The sequence below is a fragment of the Tupaia chinensis genome, unplaced genomic scaffold, assembly GCF_000334495.1.
Source record: "Tupaia chinensis unplaced genomic scaffold, TupChi_1.0 Scaffold143574_1, whole genome shotgun sequence".
Taxonomy (NCBI): Eukaryota; Metazoa; Chordata; class Mammalia; order Scandentia; family Tupaiidae; genus Tupaia; species Tupaia belangeri.
In genome coordinates, this window is record NW_006203419.1 from 2,962,406 (window position 1) to 2,980,851 (window position 18,446).

The 18,446-nt window shown below is 46.1% G+C and overlaps 1 protein-coding gene across 1 annotated transcript; it reads left to right on the forward strand.

The window, feature by feature from the left end:
* The first annotated feature begins 13,156 nt into the window (after positions 1 to 13,156).
* Positions 13,157 to 16,346, forward strand: PRND (prion like protein doppel). Its single transcript, XM_006163979.1, has 2 exons — positions 13,157 to 13,232; positions 15,520 to 16,346. Exon 2 carries the CDS (start codon positions 15,531 to 15,533, stop codon positions 16,065 to 16,067), a length of 537 nt encoding a protein of 178 aa, XP_006164041.1. The 5' UTR covers positions 13,157 to 13,232; positions 15,520 to 15,530; the 3' UTR covers positions 16,068 to 16,346.
* The last annotated feature ends 2,100 nt before the right edge of the window (positions 16,347 to 18,446 follow it).

Genomic DNA, 18,446 nt, shown 5'->3' on the forward strand with positions numbered 1-18,446 from the left:
AAATCTCAAAAGGAAGGAGAGATAGAGACAGGATTGAGACATGACTGTGTGCCATGGCCCATGGGTAGTGTTTTTCTCACTCTCTCTCTTTCTTTTCTTGCTCTTTTTGCTTTTTTTTTTTTTTTAGAGGTTTTTGCTAGAGTGTGCATGTGCTCGCCTGGAAAACAGAGAGAGACAGAGAGACAGAAAGCGAGAAATTCCCCCCCAGGGGGGATGGCCCTTCTCCTCCATTCTCCTCTCGGGATCTTGGGCACGCACGCACACACACCTGGTGTGAGTTTAAGCCAACAGGTCCGGGACTTAAACCACAGTCGACTACTTGGGAGTCCAGCGACATAGCCATTATGCTAACTGCTGGGCGCCTTTTCTTGCTCTTTCATGCATATGTCCTCTGACAAAATTTAAAATTAGGGGCCACCCTCATGATCTCATTTAAACTTAGTCCCCTTTTCAAGCCCTGTCTCCAAATAAAGTCACCTTCTGAGATAGCGGGGTTAGGACCTCAACATGCAAACCTTGTGGGACACAACTGAGCTCATGGCACCATCTTTCTTGAAGTGTCATAGCAGCATCTATGTTACTCTCAACACAGTTCAAAGGCATTCCCAGGACTGTAAGGGCCTTGTGGAGACCCAATATGCTCCTACTCTGCCATAATCTGCTCTCCAGTTCTCATAATGAAGACACCGTCATCTGATGACTCTGTGCCTAGCAGACTCAATCATTGCCCACCATTTTCCTTCGCATTGCTGAGGGTCCTACCACACTGTGCTCATTGTGGAACAAATAGAAATGCTTCCATTCTGAATTCAGCTCCTAAAATCCAGCCGCCACCTCCCTGTGGCTGGCACAAAGTGATCCATGATCAACCAAATTGGTTTATTTTGGCTCACACCTGTGAAGAGTCAAAACTGTGGCTGTGGACCTCTAAGCCAGATAATGTGCCTCCCACACACAGACACATTGCAAACACACCTGGCTTAGAGTTCTGGCAATTGTGAGCTAATTAACATAAAGCAGTGAGTCTTAGCTGTACTTCAATGTGACTCCAGATGGCTGGCAAAGGTTCCTTCCTTCATGTTGCCAAACTGCAAGTGGTAGGCGTGCCCATCACTCTGCCCACAGTGGCTACCCACCCATGGAATGTGTCCACTCAGGTGTAGTGATGTCCAAAGTTCACCTTCCCAAGGCCCCAACTCCAGGGGGAACGTAGGGCTTCACCCAGAGGATCCCTCGGACTCCAGGCCCTCCCTGCTGTGCAGCAGCTGGCTTTGCCCATTAGCCAGACCCACAGGCCAGAGAACCCAGTGAGGAGAGAGACTGCAATTTCTTTTTTTTTTTGCCTTTGCCATATTTTCTCCTCTCCCCTGGATGTCTCTGAATCTCCTTTTATCCCAGCCTTCCAAGGAGGCCTTGAGGCCTTTCTCACCCAATCTGCAGGCCCCTCTCTTTATACCACCCTCCAGGAGGCAACACGTGGTGGGTTTGCTACTTCCACGGCATCTCACAGAGAGTCAAGCTCTTGCTGTGGACCAGATAGCCCAGAGGGAAAGTCTCCAGCCCTCAGTTAGGAACAGGAGGTGGGGCTAATGCTTGCAAACATCAAAACAAAACAAAATAGCTCTGGACCTTGAATGAATGAAGAAAAAAATGAATGAATCATGACATACTTAGTCAAACCCAGATTCCCCACATAGAGTCTATCTGAGACTATTCTCAGCCTGAGAATTTTAAGAGCAAGATTTTCCATTCTCATCCAAGGAGGAGGCCCACTGACATCAGTACATCTGACATCAGCCAGCCTGAGCTGCCACATTCCCCAGACGCTGCCAGGAGATGAGATCAACAATAAAACCAGGGCCAGGTGTTCAGTTCCATCCAGTCATGTTGTTAAAAATGCCCTCAGAAAACCACTATTGTTCTTTCGACGTCATCACTCTGAAGAGTCTTTGGCAACATAAATGTTGCTGTATTAGGAATTTCTTAATTTGAAATAGTAAAACCACAGTATAAGATGGAAGAATATTCGTGTCCTCCAGGATGAAGGGTGGCCTTCCTTAAAAACCATCCAGACCATATGAGTACATTATTTAGGAAAAAAAATAAAATAAAAAGTAAAGGGAGGCCAGGTTAGTACAGTGGAAACACACTGGATCCACATGGAAAAGGTCCTGAGTTCTCATCCCAGGACTCACCTGAACATACTGGACACACGCACTCCTGTGATCCAGGATGGCTTAGACGGGGAGTATATCCTGGCATGGAGACCACGTGAGGGTCCCTCTGACTCTCACAGAAGAAATAAACTTAAAAATAATAATAATAATAAGGAATAAAGTTCTGGAGGCTGGATCCCACATAGCCAACTCTGCAGTTTGAGTCCCAGACCTGGCAGCTAGAAAATCATGCTGGGCACATGTGTGCACATGCCCAAAAATCCCAAGAGAAGAGTGGAAGAGATTGTAACATGGCCATCCTCCCTGTGGGAGGGGGTTGTAATATCTCACTTTCTGTCTCTCTCTTTCTCTCTCTCTCTCGGTCTCTCACCAGCCAGCACATAAGGCCTATAGCAAAAATTAAATAAATAAATAAAGTACTGTTACAATGCCAGGTGAGCATGTGCACATTCCCCAAATCCCAAGAGGCGAATAGAAGAGAAGGAATTGCAGCATAAACTTACCCCTTAGGGATGCTTTCTCACTTTCTCTCTCTGTGTCTCTCACTTTCTCTCTCTGTGTCTCTCAGCACATGCACCCTATCGCAAATGTAATAATAATAATGAGGTACTGTTATGTACAACAGCATGAATGAATCTTGAAAATATCATGCTAAGTGAAAGAAGTCAGTCACTAACACCACAGTATTTCATTACTTTATCTATACAAAATACACAGGATCGGCAAATACGTAGTAATAGAAAGTGGTTACCAGGAGTTGGAGAGAGGTGGAGGAATGAGAGTACAGGTTCTAATGAGCACAGGATCTTTTCCTAGTGTGAGAAAATGTCCTGGTAGTAGGTTATGACAACTGATAAGCAACTTAGCGAATGTATTAAACATCTTGAAACGTACCATTGGAAAGGGTGAATCTCCTGTGAATTATCTCAATGAACCTGTTACATATGTTACATATTTTTTAAAGCATACGGTCAGGTTTTAAAGCACCTGTCTAAGAATTGAGATGATGAGAGGGTAGGGAGAGGTCTGGGCATTTGATTGAAGCTTAGTCCATGACAAGAACATTTCTGCCTACTTGTTAATTCCTACGTGTATTCCAGAAAACAATCTGAATAGAAGCACACAGAGCCTTGGGCCTACTGTGCTCATAAACACTTGGTCCAAAGCCTTTTCTGCCCATGAACCAAATTCTAAGTCAATGGAAGGTAAAAGTGAAATATGACCATCTTGGCCTTTAAAAAGGTAAGAAAAGATGGGGCCAGCAAGTGGCAGGTGGGTAAGGCACTGGAATCCCATACAGCTCACCATGAAGAAATACATAATTTGTCACGTAGAGTACTTTAACAGCTTTCATCTACCTTGTGGAAATGTTACTCTTTTTTTTTTTTTTAAGAAGTTTTTGCTGTAGGGTGCATGCACTCACCAGAAAGACAGAGAGACACAGAGACAGAAAGCGAGAAATCACCCCCCAGGGGGGATGGCCACGCCACAATCCCTTCTCCTCCAGTCTCCTCTCAGGATCTTGGGCAGGCACGCACACGCACCCGGTGTGAGTTTAAGCTACCAGGTCCAGGACTTGAACCGTTGTTGAACATATGAGAATCCAGCAACACAGCGATCTGCTGGTCCCAGAAATGTTACTCTTTTCCCCAAAGATGTTTCTTTCAACTTCTCAATCTGCCCAGCTGTTTCTTCTTGACCTCATAGGGAGGTTATGCAGATGAGTAAGGAGGCACCTCCGTGTGCTCAGATCTGCTTAGACAAGATGGGGCAGTGTGCAAACCATCTCTCATGAAAGGGAGGCACCCACTTGAACCTCCGCTTCGTCACTGCCCACATTGCATCCTTAACTTATCCACCTTGACCTGCTTTTCTCTTCAGATGCCACGCTGGCTCCTTTAAGAACCGACTGTCCCGTCTGAGTCATGCATGTGACGTTTTGGCCTTCCCTCACTGACCTGCGATTATACCCAACCCTCTTTCCTGGGTGTCATCACATACCTAAATGACACTTCCACTTGAGTCAGGAGAGCAAGAAGACAAGAGAATTGTCTGGTTGGAAACTGGGAGTGTTTCCGAGCGGCAGCCAAAGTGAAGTGGAAAGAAGAATCCAGAAAACCTGCAGTGGAAGGCCGCGGGTCTGTGAAGGTCCATCTGTGCCGGAAGAATCGTCCCCCGCTCCAAGAACTGGCCTCATCACGATCTCATTGTGAATCCTTGCCTTAGAGTCCCTGTCTTAGTCCATCTTGTGCTGCTGTTACAGAATTCCTGTGCCTGAGTCATCTCTAACAGGAGTTCATTGGCTCACAGTTCTGAATGCTGCAAAGTTCAATATCAAGATGTTAGGGCTTTCTTGCTGCATCATTACATGGTAGAAGACAAGAAGATGGAAGAGAGCATGGGGGGGCCTCACTCACCTGTTTATAATGGCTCCTCATGGATGAATCACCTCTTTGAAGGTCCACCTCGGGGCTGGCAGGATGCGTGGTAGACCCCTAGATGGCTGACCGCAGTTAAAGTCTTGGGCCTGGTGGCTTGCTTTCATTTCCCTTTCTCTCTCTGTGGTCAAATTTTTAAAATAATAATAACAAATAAAATTAAATAAATAAATCTAAAAGAAAAAAACTTTCATCTCTTTATATTGTTATGATGACAATTTAATTTCAACATGAGTTTTGGAGGGGACAAATGTTCAAGCCATAGCAGTCTCCTAGAGGCACCCCTAATTTGCTTCTATTTCTTTTTTCAAGTTTTCCTCCATCTGGAATGTCTTCCTCTACCTTCTATCTCTAGGCAAAAAACTCCTATATATACATTAAGAGCTCACTAACATTTCTATCCCTTCTAGGGACTCCTTTGTCAGGCTGAGCTAGCATAAGGATCCTGCTCAAGATAGTGTTCTTAAAACACATCAAATTAAATATATAGGTTACAAAAGAAACCGATTACGTTGAAGTATAGTTATCAAAATATTTTAGCACTTACTAAACTTAAACATCTAAAACTCACTAAATGAGATCTACTGGTGAGTTAATTACTACCGTACTCTCGCAATAATTGTAAAGGCTATTTTGAGAGTGGCTACACCTAGCATTAGGTTGGCCAGCTCATCCTGGTTTGTCTCATACTTTTACATGTTAGCATGGAAAATCCCATGCCCTAGGAATTCCCTCAGTCCCTGGCAAACTGGGACAGTTAGTCACCCTTCTTGTAATGTGTCATGAAGACATCCATGATTCTAGTCACGTTACAGTCATAGGTATAGTCAATGCTAATGCTATTTGCCACCTGCATTTCTCATGAAGAAAAAGCTATCAATATAGTTTATGTAGAAGTTAGTGAAAACAAAGATGTGATTTTGTTTTCCATCCAAGTTCATGTGTGCTCTAAATTCCATCTGTGGACAGTCCCCTTCCGGGTTAAGAACTCCTATGACTAGTGGGACAAAATGAGGTCTGTACTCTCCTAACCTATTTCTTTGTTTTTAAATCTGTGATGACTTACCAAACTATGCTTAAACAATGTAACACAAAATTTCTCCATCAAGCACCTTTCTTTTTTTAAGATTTTTTTTTTTGCCATAGAATGTATGTGCTTACTGGAGAGAGACAGAGACAGAGAGAGGGAAAGTGAGAAATCACCTTCCAGGGGGATGGGCATACTGCAGTCACTTCTCCTTCATTCTCCTCCTGGGATTTTGGGCGCACACGCGCGCACACACACACACACATACACACACCTACCTAGCATGATTTTCATGCCGCCAGGTCCAAGATGCAAACCACAGTGAGTCGTGTGGGAGGCCAGCACCTTAACCACCATGCTTCCTGCTGGTCTCTAAGCACCTTTCCTAATCATGGGGAAAATTAAAGAAATCTCCTGTCTGGAAGAGTTGATATGGAACAGTTCCATGTGGTATAACTAGAGCCCTCTCACCCAGTTGAATCAAAACTGGTCGAACAACTTTAGAAAGCTATTTGACAGTTTCTGCTCAAGTGGACCAGACACCTCACCTAAGACTTAACATTTTCACTCCTGAATATTTGCCCAACAAAAAGGAGAGCTTATGTTCACCTGGAGACATACACAAGAATTTTTATAGCAACTGGATTCACAGAGCCCCCAACAAGGAGCAGTCCAAATATCTATCATGAAGTAAATTGATAAAAGTGGTGTGGTTCCTTTTCACAACCATGTAACAGATGGGAATAATCATTGTATTTATTTATTTATGTTTAGGGTTTTTGCCACAAGGCGCATGCACTCATCAAAGAGAGACAATAAGAGAAAAGGTGAGAAATCACCCCCTAAGAAGGATGGTTACTCTGTAATCCCTTCTCCTCCATTCTCCTCCTGAGATTTTGGGCATGCATGCACACATGCCTGGCATGATTTTCAAACCTCCACATCCAGGACTCAAACCTAGGTAGGCCATGTCAGAGTCCAGCACCTTAATCACCATGCCACCTGCTGATCCTGAGAATGACTATTTAAAATGACCATCTCTAGGCAACGATACTGAGGAGCCTCATAGACATGATGCTTAACAGAAGCTAGCCACAAAAGAGCACACGCCGTGCGATCCCATTTGTGTTTTATACTAAGGAAAGTGGTGTACCATGGCAATGCAGCACAGCAATGCTGAAGCCACATAAGAAAGTCTCAGGTTCACATCCTGAGGCCTCCTAGTATAGACCAGGAATGAGCACATGCACCCACAATCCTATCTGCCTGAGGCTTGGGAGCAGATTGTAAGGTGAAGGCCTTGTTGGGGTGTCTTTCTCTCTTATAGAAGAAATAAATAAGCTTTAAAAGGCGGGGGGAGGGACAACAGATGGCATAGTAGTTAAGGCACTGGATTCCCATATGGTCAACCATGGTTTGAGTCCCAACCTAGAGGCTTGAAAATCACGCTGGGTGCCCAACATCTCAAGAGGAGAATGGAGGAGAAGGGATTGCAGCATGGCCATCCCCTCAGGGGATGATTTCTCACTTTCTTTCCCTCTGTCTCTCTCCAGCAAATGCACATACCTTATGACAAAAAAAAAAAAAAAAAAGACAGCTCATCTAGAGGTAGCATAGAGGTTAAGGGAACTGGATCCCACGTGGCCTACCATGGTCCAAGTTTCAGCCTCCCAAGCTACTTGAAAAACACACCAGGTATGTGTGCATGTGTACCCAAAATCCTGACAGGATGGAGAAATGGAGGAGAAAGGATTGTGGCATGGGATGTTATTTGGGGGGGGGGTACTGTCTCTCTCTCTCTCCCTCTCACCCGCTCTCTGAGCAGCCCATGCTCCCTCTGGTAATTATAAACAAACAAAAAAATCAGGTGAAACTAGCCTAAAGGGTAGAAGTCAAGACAATAGTTACTCTCGAGGACCTGGGCATGAAGCTTGGGGATATACTGCTGGGTACATAAGGGGCTGAGTTTGTGGAATTTTACTCAGTTGTGCACTCTGGTATGGGTCCCCTTCTACACTACACTGTACTTCAGTAGAAGCTTCATTAAATGTTGGGTCTCCATTCTCACCTCCTGCTGGATCTAGTCCACAGTCTCTGCTACCAAGAAGTGACCTCTCCTTCCATTTTCCAGTTTGGTCTTCTCTGTGGCCTGGCCACTACCTTTCCCACCAAGACGCACTCTGCCTTGGTGATGTCTTGATCTTTCTCCTGGCTGGAAGTGATTACAGGCTCAGCCTCTGGCAGGCTTCAGCCTTTGCCAGTTGGCTTCACAATCGTAAACACTTCATTGGGATTTCAGGCAGGCCAGTCATTAACGTGCTAACACATGCCTGTGTATTCAAAGCAGCTTTTAGATTTAACTTACTCCCTTCTGTAATATTCGGGGGAAAGGATTTACGTCGAATACTGAGATTCCAGCAGAGCCAAGCCATGGTTGATAAGCTTATATCCTTAGAAGCGGTAATGACGGAGGGGGTGGTGGGCATGATACTTCTTGCACAGATGTGAAAAACAACTCACAGTGAACTTGGGCATCCTCCAAAGATACCAGTAAATGCATTGTTTGTTGCCTGAGGCAACACCTTATAAGAGAGCCGAAGCCAAAGCTCTCCTAACTGTAGTAACTGGAGTCGCGCAAGGCTGAGAGTGGCAGGAAGGGGATCGGAACTCACCCCTCCGGTTCACTCTTTGCAGCATTCTGAGGGCTTTCTCTGAGGAGGAAAGCCACCCTGGGTAACCAAGGTGTCACTGCTTTAACGTAAAAGCTGGCGTCTCTCACCTGTTCTAGCTAACGTCAGTCTAGGAGAGGCCTTTCTCTTTTTGGACGTTTTCCTGCTTGGTTAGGGAGAGAAGACCCACTGCAGATCAAACAATCAGTTCATGATGCTTTTAAAAACATCAGAGATGATGAGAAAAGTGGGAGGCGGGGGTCCTGAATGAGGATCTTTAAAATGGAAGTGGAATCTCATTCTCTGCCCTTCTTCAAATGTTCAGGTGGGAGTTCTGTTCTTTTTTTTTTTTTTTTTGGGGGGGGGAGATTTTTGCTATAGGGTACATGCACTCACCAGAGACAGAAAGAGAGGAATCACATCCCCCTCCCCCCCACACACACACAGGGGAGATAACCACGCTGCAATCCCTTCTCCTCCATTCTCCTCTTGGGATTTTGGGCATGCATACATACACACATGGGGTGAGTTTTAAGTCACCAAGTTCAGGACTCAAACCACAGTCAACTACATGAGAGTCCAGCAATGTAACCATTATGCCATTTGCTGGTCCCCAGGTGGGAGTTTCTACCCTTTTCTAAGGTTCACTACTTTCTGGGCAGCCCCAAGGGATGGATCATCTTAAAAACCTTCCTTCATTTCACTAACCTTGGTCTAAGTCTTCACTGTCTCTGTCTTTTCACAAGTATCCTACTCCACGAACACACGGTGATGCCACAGGAGATGAGCTACTGCCTTCTGTGGTCCCTGCTAGGTCACAAGGAGGTTCCTCACCTTTCTCCCTTCCTCGCCAGCATCCCATCCCCCACATGCGTCATCCCTCTCCTTGCCCTGAACCAATCTCCACAGCCGAGTTCCAGACACCAGCCAGGTCTGACCAGGCAAGGGCATAGATCAGCACAGTCCTGTTTCTCCAAGCAGCAGGCACTGTGGGCTTGTGCACCACTTCTAGAAACCTCTGTGCCACAGAATTTCCACTGTTGCCATGACGGGTGTTCGGCATTCTGCCCTTGACTTTTTGTCTATCCATGTGCAGCTTTGACAGGAATGCTCTGACAAAGAAGGGATAAGGGGATTCTAGATGCATCTGGATCTAGGCACTGCCCTGCATACAGGGAAAACACATGACTGAAAAACAGTCCTTCCACTGCTGTGTGCTCATCAGAACACGAGAACAGTAATGGAATGACCTGGGTGACTCCTCAAATAGGCTCTGCGCCAAGTGCTACGGGAACCCATGCGGAGGCTCCTGACTGTGGGCTCCCCTGGGGAGAGAAGAGTGGGCAAATCACAGCGGAAAGCAACGTGTAAGATTTGCACAAAGCAATCATCACAATTCTAAGAATATGAAAGCAGAATGTAGGTATAGTTTATGATCCAGCAAGTCTACTCATAAAAGGGCATGTCCAAGCAAAACGTGGCCACCAAGAGGAACATTCAAGAATGTTCACATGCAAAAAAGCGCATGGCAACAGTATTTGTAGCAGCCCAAACCAGAGACTACCCAATGCTCACCAATAGGATAAGTCAACCATGGAATACCCTCTCAATGGAATGAGCAATCTACAACTACATAGTGTGGGATTTCACAGATGGAACTGGAGCAAAAGACAAATGGGAAAGATTACGCAGAATATATACTTCCATTTATGTAAAGTATAGAAACAGGTCAAAACTAATTTGTGGTAGGAGTTAGGACAGTAGTTAGGTATACAGGAGGTAATAGTGACCTGAAGGGGATCTGAAGAGGCTTTGAGGGTGCCATAATATTCCAGTTCTTAATTTGGATGCAGGTGACATGGGTGTAAACATATATAACTCTGTATTTCAAATATGCGGGACCAGCAGATGGCATAGCGGTTACATCACTGGACTCCCACGAGGCCAACCATGGTTCAAGTCCTAGGTTCAATGGCTTCAAAATCATACCAGGCGCATGTGCTTACATGTCCAAGATCCCAGAAAGAAAATGGAGAAGGGACTGTCGTGTGTTCGTCCCCCCTGGGGGGGGTGATTTCTCACTTTCCCTCTCACTGGATAGCAAAAATCTCTCTAAAAAACAATAGCAAAAAAATCTCTAAAAAACAAAACAAAACAAAACAAAACAAAACAAAACAAAAAGCCCATATAACTTCCTATTCCCACATTAGAAATATTTCACAGACTCCTGCATTATGAGCCACCAGCCCGATGGTATCCACCTCCTCCTCGTTTCCTCCAAGATAATTTCCATACAATTATATTTCTCAGATCATTATCTTTTCCAGGAGTTCTCATCCATTTGGCTCTGGCCCCAAGATCATATGAAGAAACTTCAGGCTGCCTCTCTCACTCCTGGATTGTTTGTTCTTCACAGACAAGGAAGTGGAGGCGAGGCAGGAATGGGGCAGTTCTACATTCTCTGCCGCTGAACAGTTTTCTTCCCTCATTTGCTGCTTCCAGAGTGCTTCCCTTCTTCTCCAGAAATTTCTACACTTCTCCGAGCCTTTGAGAACAGCCTTTGTTCACTGAGAAGAGGAATCTGCAGTCTCATCAGCTCTAAACCAGCCTCCCACCACCCTCTGGGCAAAGTCCTACTCAGAAAGGAAACAGAAGGGAGATGGATGGAGGGGGCTGGGGACGACTGTGCCTGGTGGGGACGGGTGGTGTGGACGGTACGCAGAGTTCGGAATGAGGCAGCTGGCCCTGAGGCTGCCCTGTAGGCCTGGCTGGGTGACCTTGGGCCTATCTGGGCTCGTGACCATGCAGTGCAAAGAAGCTGGACAGGAGGGTTATGAGTCCTTTCTCACTCAAAACATTTCAAACCCCAAGTGCAACTCTAAGCATCTATACGTGGAACAAAATTGTATCAACACTTAACTCTGGGTCGTGAAATATTTAAAGAGCGTTTTCTTGTCTTCCACATTCCTCAAGTAGTCTCTACAAAGACACCACTGGTGTGTTTGTGTATTGTGTGTATTCACAAGCACAATTTATTTTAGTTTCCTATAGGTAACATGCACTTGCTGGGGAAAGACACAGAGGAGGGGGGCGGGGTGGTGGTGGTGAGAAATTGTCCTCCACCCCAGGGAGATGGCTATGTCGCAGTCCTGTCTCCATTCTTCTCTTGGGATTTTTGGGCAATCATACACTTGTGCCTGCATGTTCTTCAAGCTGCTGGGGGTCCAGGACTCAAACCCCAGAGTTGGCCACGTGGAATTCAGCTTCTTAACCACCGCACCACTTGCTATCCCAAGAACAGAAAAATTTTAAAGGGGAAAATAAGGGGCCAGCAGATGGTATGGTGATTGAGGCGCTGGATTCCCACATGGCCACTGTGGTTCAAGTCCCGGACCTGGCACCTTGCTATCTCACTTTCTCTCTCTCTGGTGAGCACACATGCCCTATAGCAAATTAAATAATAATGATAATAATAAATTAAATTTAAAAATTCTTTAAAAAATAAAGAGAAAAATGAAATTGAAATTTAAAATAAAGTCAGAGGAGAAAGAAAGGCTCAACCAGAGACCCCAAATTACCTAAATGCTTATAAACTGTAGAAGGAGCAAGTTGAGCCAGTCGCCAGGCTGCAATGTCTTTGTACGCTCTTCTGGCGCCATCTGCTGGTTAGCCCACATGCAACCGCTTACTTCGGTTCCAAACAGGTTCTGGAGTAAATGGAGGTGAACATTGATGGGGAACATATTCAGAGTAAAGATAAGAGTTCCATTTTGCAGGCAAATCTTGCCCCATACTCATTTCCAGAATTCATTTTTTTTAATTTTTCTATAGGATGGCTTGTTCGTTGGAGAGAGCTTAAGAAAGGAAAAGTGAGAAATCATCCTGGGGAGGGAGGAGATGGCAACACAATCCTTCCGACTCCATTCTCCTCTTAGGATTTTGGGCACACACACACACATACACACTCAGGGTGTTTTTCAAGCCACTGGGTTCCAGGCTCAAGCTGAGCAGTCAACCATCACACCACCATCTGACCCCAGAATTCATTTCTGAATTTTTCCTCTCTGTAATGATTGTCAGGGACATCTGGACAAAACCCTTCAATGTAAGGTGATCTTCAGTTGGTCACCCAGTAACTGGAAACTCCTGCCAGGCAAAGGCCAGGAATGATTCTCTAGCCTTCCTCCCTGTGGGCTTGGACGTCATGCAGAGGAGACAGCACTTCAAGAAATCCACTCAGCTCCTACTCCATAGACAGGGTGAGATTAATGTGTCTCTACCTCTTGGGTTCCCCTAGATCTGTAACTCATCGGCCTTTGGGTTAATACTGTCCTCCAAACATTCCCCGTGGTCTATGCAAATCCAAAGTGCTGTCCCTCTGCCCACCATCAGTTCTGCTTTCCCACCGACCCAGTGGAAGTGCGGCCCCTTGCTCCCTGTGGGTCCCACCTGCACAGCTGTCCTGCAGGTGAACAATGTCCACACTTCTAAGCTGACCCTGTCCCCCAGAGCCTGCCAGGAAAAGGTCTCTTTGCATCTGGGACTGGGTTTAGGTGCAGGACAATCTGCATGTGCACCAAGCCTGTGTAAGCCACCCCTGCTACAGCTATGGATGGGATCAAGCTTTCTCGTCCCAATCTTAAACACCCCCCTCAAGTCTTTCTGGACTTCCATCAAGGTCTTCACGTGACTTTTATTAGTAAAGAATGATGAGAAGGTCCGTCCTCCTCAGGATGAAGGAGTGGCCCAGGAACCCCTGATTGGCCCTGTCTGGGAGGGAAGGGCTGCCCTATTTGGAGAGAAGCAGGAAAGCCACCTCCCCCAGCAGCTCCTATATAGCTGGCAGGCTGGCTGCCAGGAGGGTGTGCTGGAAGACGGACAGCTCGTGGCTCCAGACGCCCACTCCCACAGAGAGCCCCAGGTATGTGGGGAACCTTCTCTGTGTTCAGGGGTGCTGGTGTCTGACCAGGTCTCTATTCCAGACTGAAATCGTGCAGTGATTTCTTTCCTCCCACCTCCTGAGATGGACCCAAGTCCCAGGAGACCTACAGGATGTTCACTCATCCCTGGTCTATTTCTGTTGGGTGCTACTTTAGGGTTGGCTGGTTGGGATCTTATTTTGCTTTTAAGCTCTTGCCTATGAAAATTAATTTCTTTCTCAAGAACACTATGCTTCTATTTTTTTTATTTGACTTACCAGTAATGATCTATTATGTTATTATTCTTATTTAAGAGTTCTCCTGCTGAGAGATACAGGCTGAGGACATGGGGTATAGTCTTCTCGTTAGGTCTGGGTGCTCATGTCCACCCAGGACAGAGACCGGGCAGTGTCCCCAAAATGTAAGGACCAATGAGGCCACCAGAGGTAACTAGATGTGCTCTTAGGTTGTGTTTTACCTTTTTTTAAATATAAGAACTGGTGCTATGCCAGAGTTGAACATTTGGACAGAGGAATATGAACCACTTGTAGCAGTGCTGCAGGGGACAGTGGAGGGAGTGTGAGGAGCCGGCTCAGCGAGCTCATTCAACCTCCTGTAGCTTCAACACTTCACAGATTTGCAGCAAATGAGTGTCCAGGAGACAGCGTGGACCTGCACGGACAGAGGTCTGGGGGCTGGTTGACCTTAGGCTTTCCACAATAGCTATTGTAGTTCCAGAAGCCAGATGTGACAGACTGTAGTTCCAGAAGCCAGATGTGACAGACTTAGGGGTGGGGTGGGGGCTATTCCCTGGTGGCCTCAGCATCCTTTGGAATAGCCTGGGCCACCTTGGCCAGGACCCTCGGTATTCCCCAGGTCCTCACATCCTCCCTTCATCTCATTTCCTGTGAAATTCCTCAAGAGCCCTGCTCTTCACTCATGGCTCAGCTTAAGGCCATCCCACCAGGGAGTCAAAAGCACAAAACACAAGCCCCATCCCCTTCCGAAGCCCAGATGGGCGTGGGGCATGGCCAGCAGGTGTGTGGAGTCCGGTGTCAGACAGAGCAGGATTCAAACGTGTCACCTCCCCTCGTAAAATCTTGGGCAAATTACTTCTCTGAATCTCAGTACAACGTGTAAAGATTGATAATAATGACGTACCTACTCCAGGTGAGAACCAAGTGAAGCAACATGACAAAAGGGCTTCCCTCAGTGGCTGACACGTATAAAGTGCTCAGAGGGGGCAGGTGGGGTGCAGTGGGGGTGTGAGAATGAGGACCCTGTTGGGGATGTTGTCTCTCTCTTTCTCTGTATGTGTCTGTCACTCAAGAGAGAAATAAATACATAAACTTTTAAAAAGAAAAAAGCTAGTAGGACAGGCAGGGGACACACTGTCCCCTAGAGGATGAAATTAAAAATGATTCCTACATTGGGACCAGTAGATGATGGAATGGTTACATGACTGGATTCCCACATGGCTGACCTGAGTTCAAGTCCCAGACCCAGCAGCTTCAAATTGATGCTGGGCACGCACGTGCATGCCCAAGAGGAGAATGGAGGATGAGGGATTGTGGCATGACTATCCCCCTGGGGGGTGATTTCTTGCTTTCTGTCTCTCTGGAGAGCACACACGCCCTATAGTAAAAATGTCTCAAAAAAAAAAAAAAAAAGGAAGAAGAGAAAAGAGAATGATTCCTACAGCACATCTTGACTCCTTGCGATATAGGGAAGAGGGGTCCTTAATTGCATTTCCATCTAGCTCTCCCCTGCCCCCCATGACTACAAAGTCCTTTAAGATCGGCAACCAGTGGCTCTCTGAGAACAATGGCAGAATGTGCCCAAGATTGTGCCAGTTAGAGCAACAGCGAATGCAGAGCCAAGGTTAAATTTTCCATCTCTGCTCAGAGCATTCAATTCCAACTTTTCTGTATTTTCCTTGGAGAGACCTTTGCATCTGAGAAACTTGGGCACTCCAAAGAAAACCTCTATGTATTAAGTCATCGCTTGTTCTCCCATGGGTATTCAAAGGCTTTCTAATTGCCAGGTGCAGTTTCTTATCTGCCTGAGAAAACCAAGATTCTGTCTGAGTGGGTCTAATTCCCTACGCGAGCCAAGAAACTCGGTATTTGAGTTAGCCCTGCAGCCCGATCCTGGGGAAACTATGATGCTTTAGGGAAAATGTAAATGCTGTTCAGAGCTGCTTCTTTGCTTAAAATCTTCTGCTCGGGAGAGGGCAGGGGAACCTGGTAAAGTGGTGGGGAATTAACTGTCCGGCCATTTCTCTGGCAGGTTCTGACACAATGAGGCAGCATCTGGGTGGATGGTGGCTGGCCATTGTCTGTGTCCTACTCTTCAGCCATTTCTCCACCGTCAAGGCGAGGGGCATAAAGCACAGAATCAAGTGGAACCGCAAGGCCCTGCCCAGCACCGCCCATATCACCGAGGCCCGGGTGGCCGAGAACCGCCCAGGAGCCTTCATCAGACAAGGCCGAAAGCTGGACATCGACTTCGGAGTCGAGGGCAACAGGTACTATGAGGCCAACTACTGGCAGTTCCCAGATGGGATCCACTACGATGGCTGCTCTGAAGTCAACGTGACCAAGGAGATGTTCATCACCAGCTGCATCAACGCCACGCAGGCAGCCAACCAGGCCGAGTTTTCCAAGGAGAAACAGGACAACAAGCTTTATCAGCGGGTCCTGTGGCGGCTGATCAAGGAGCTCTGCTCCATTAAGCACTGCGATTTTTGGCTGGAAAGGGGAGCGGGACTTCGGGTCACCATGCACCTGCCGGTGATGCTGTGCCTGCTGGTCTTCGTTTGGTTCGTCGTGAAATAAGCTTGCGGGGAAGTTGGCAGCCACTGTGATGAGCTGGTGGGCAGACCTGTCATCATCCCAGTTGTTCTCCCTCCTCCCCAACCCGCATGTGTTCTGAAGGTACCAACGGGCCGCGAGCCATTGCACTTCACTATCACTCCCAAGTACCCGCCCTGGCATCTGTCCGTGTCAATAGATGTGTCTGTCTGTCTATCCCTACAGGCTCCACTGGAGGGTGGGACCATGGCTGGCCTATCACTTCGTTTTCAGCTCCAAGCAGAGTGGCTGCACAGCATGAGACAATACGTGTTTGGTGACTCGATAAAAGAATGTGTCAGGAACTGTGCCAAGCACTTCACCACAATGCCTACGCATAGGTGTCATTCCCATTTTACAGAGGAGGAAACTGAGGCTCCCAGAGGGAAAGTAGTCCACCTGGACACACAGAGCTAGAAAGCTGGGATTCAACCGTGGCTTGTCTAACCGCGGGGTTTTTGCTCTGTCCGATCCCAGAAGTATGTCACATTCACTTTATGGCATGCCCAGATCGAAACACCTATCTCTAATGAAACCATCCATGAAAAGTACCACTTTTAGAGGAAAAATTTAACCAAAAAAAGGACCTGAGTCCACGACCATACTTTGCTCCCATATGGAGATTTACTTTACTCCTTCTAATTAAACTAAAACATAATAATAGAATTAAACTAACATAGAAAGAAACCTAGACTAAGATCCAGAAATCTTACAAAGCTGTTTCCCATAGCCGGACAGAATTACAACAGGATGCGTCTGGCGCACTAAGATTTTTTTTTCCCCTCACAAAAAAAGTATTTGCTATTCCCATCCCTGAAATAGTCCATGTATTTAAGACAAAAAATGTGAGTGACACGACTGCTTCTCAGAATTAATCTGTGGGCCAGCCTGGTGGTTAAGGTGGCTGGATCGCATATGGCTGACTGTGTGGTTTGGGTCTTAGACCCAGTGGTGCATGTGCCTGCATGCTCTAAATCCCAAAAGAAAGGAGAAATGGAGGAGGAGGGAGAGCAGTGTGATCACCCCCCAAGAGGGGCTGCAAACTCAGGTTCTGTCTTCCCCCCCCCACCTCTCTCTCCAGCCAGTGCGTGCATCCTCTCACAAATTTAAAAAGGAAGAATGAATTTGTTCTATACTCGAGTTGACCTACCCCCCTTATTAAATATGTGGATGTAACAAAATATAAATATAGTTTAAATTAAAATAATGAATCTAATGCTTCAAGATACCCCCTTCTTTCCCCCCCTCCAGCCTCCGAGGCTACTCTGAGATTCCCAGGAGTTGTTGGGCCGTATTTGGAGATAATAGCTGCTAAGTATTATCAACTCTCCTCTAACAAGAGTCTGTAAGGCGGGAAAATGGGCCTTGTCAGACAAGTTATCTTCGTGTTTCAGAACGCGGTTATTGATAACGGGACCTCTTGTGCTGGGTTCCCACCACTATCAGTGTTCTTCTCAAGGCTGCAGCTGGAGGTTTTAACATTGAAAGTGGGTGGAGGACTTGGGGGTGGGACAGCCCGGGGAGGCAGGAGGACACACCCACCCGCTGCCTGTACTACCCTCACCTGCTGCCTGGGTCCTGTTAATTCCAATCAGAGCAAGCAAAGAACTGAACACACAGAGATCATTTCTTACTTGCCTTTTTTTTTTTTATTTCTTTAATAATAACAATGACAATCAAGAAAGAAAAAGTACTGCGGCAATTTCCTTTCCTGACCCTCCTAAGTTTAATTGCAAAGACGCTCACAGTCGCATAAGCAAAATGACTTGATTTCTGATATGAAGACGCCGAGGCCATGATGTAATCCCTTTATTGTCAGTCATCTCTCCTTATTTTGTTAATAGTCTCAGAAACTAGATTTAAGTGGGGTGTGGAGTGCATTCGTATCTAGTGATTCAAATACAAAATTTGTTTGTGTAGCTTTTAATTGAAACTACTTAAACATCTTAGCTCATGCTTACGAATGACAAGGAGGAACAAAAGCTTCCTACCGTTGGCTTTCCCCTTTAGCCAAGAGTCATTCGGTGCCTATTAGGTCCAAGACATTGGGGGGAAATTCTGAATGGTTCCTGATAGATTCATTTTACAATGTAAATCATTTCACCCACTAACGCTTTCTTGCCCCTCTGAGTCTGGACTTCTTAAGCTTAATGTGCATGTGACATTAAACTTCAACAGAAATCCCAAACAAAAAATTGCTATGATCCCAGCCCCTGATTCAGTCAGTGTTTTCATTTTCTGCTGGAACCTCGTCCTAAGCCATTTCCCTATATCAATTTACATCTTTGCAATAATTATACAAGTGAGCTTTTAGATTCTTAATTTTAACTTTGTTCAATGATTCTATTTCCCTATTATTTTTGC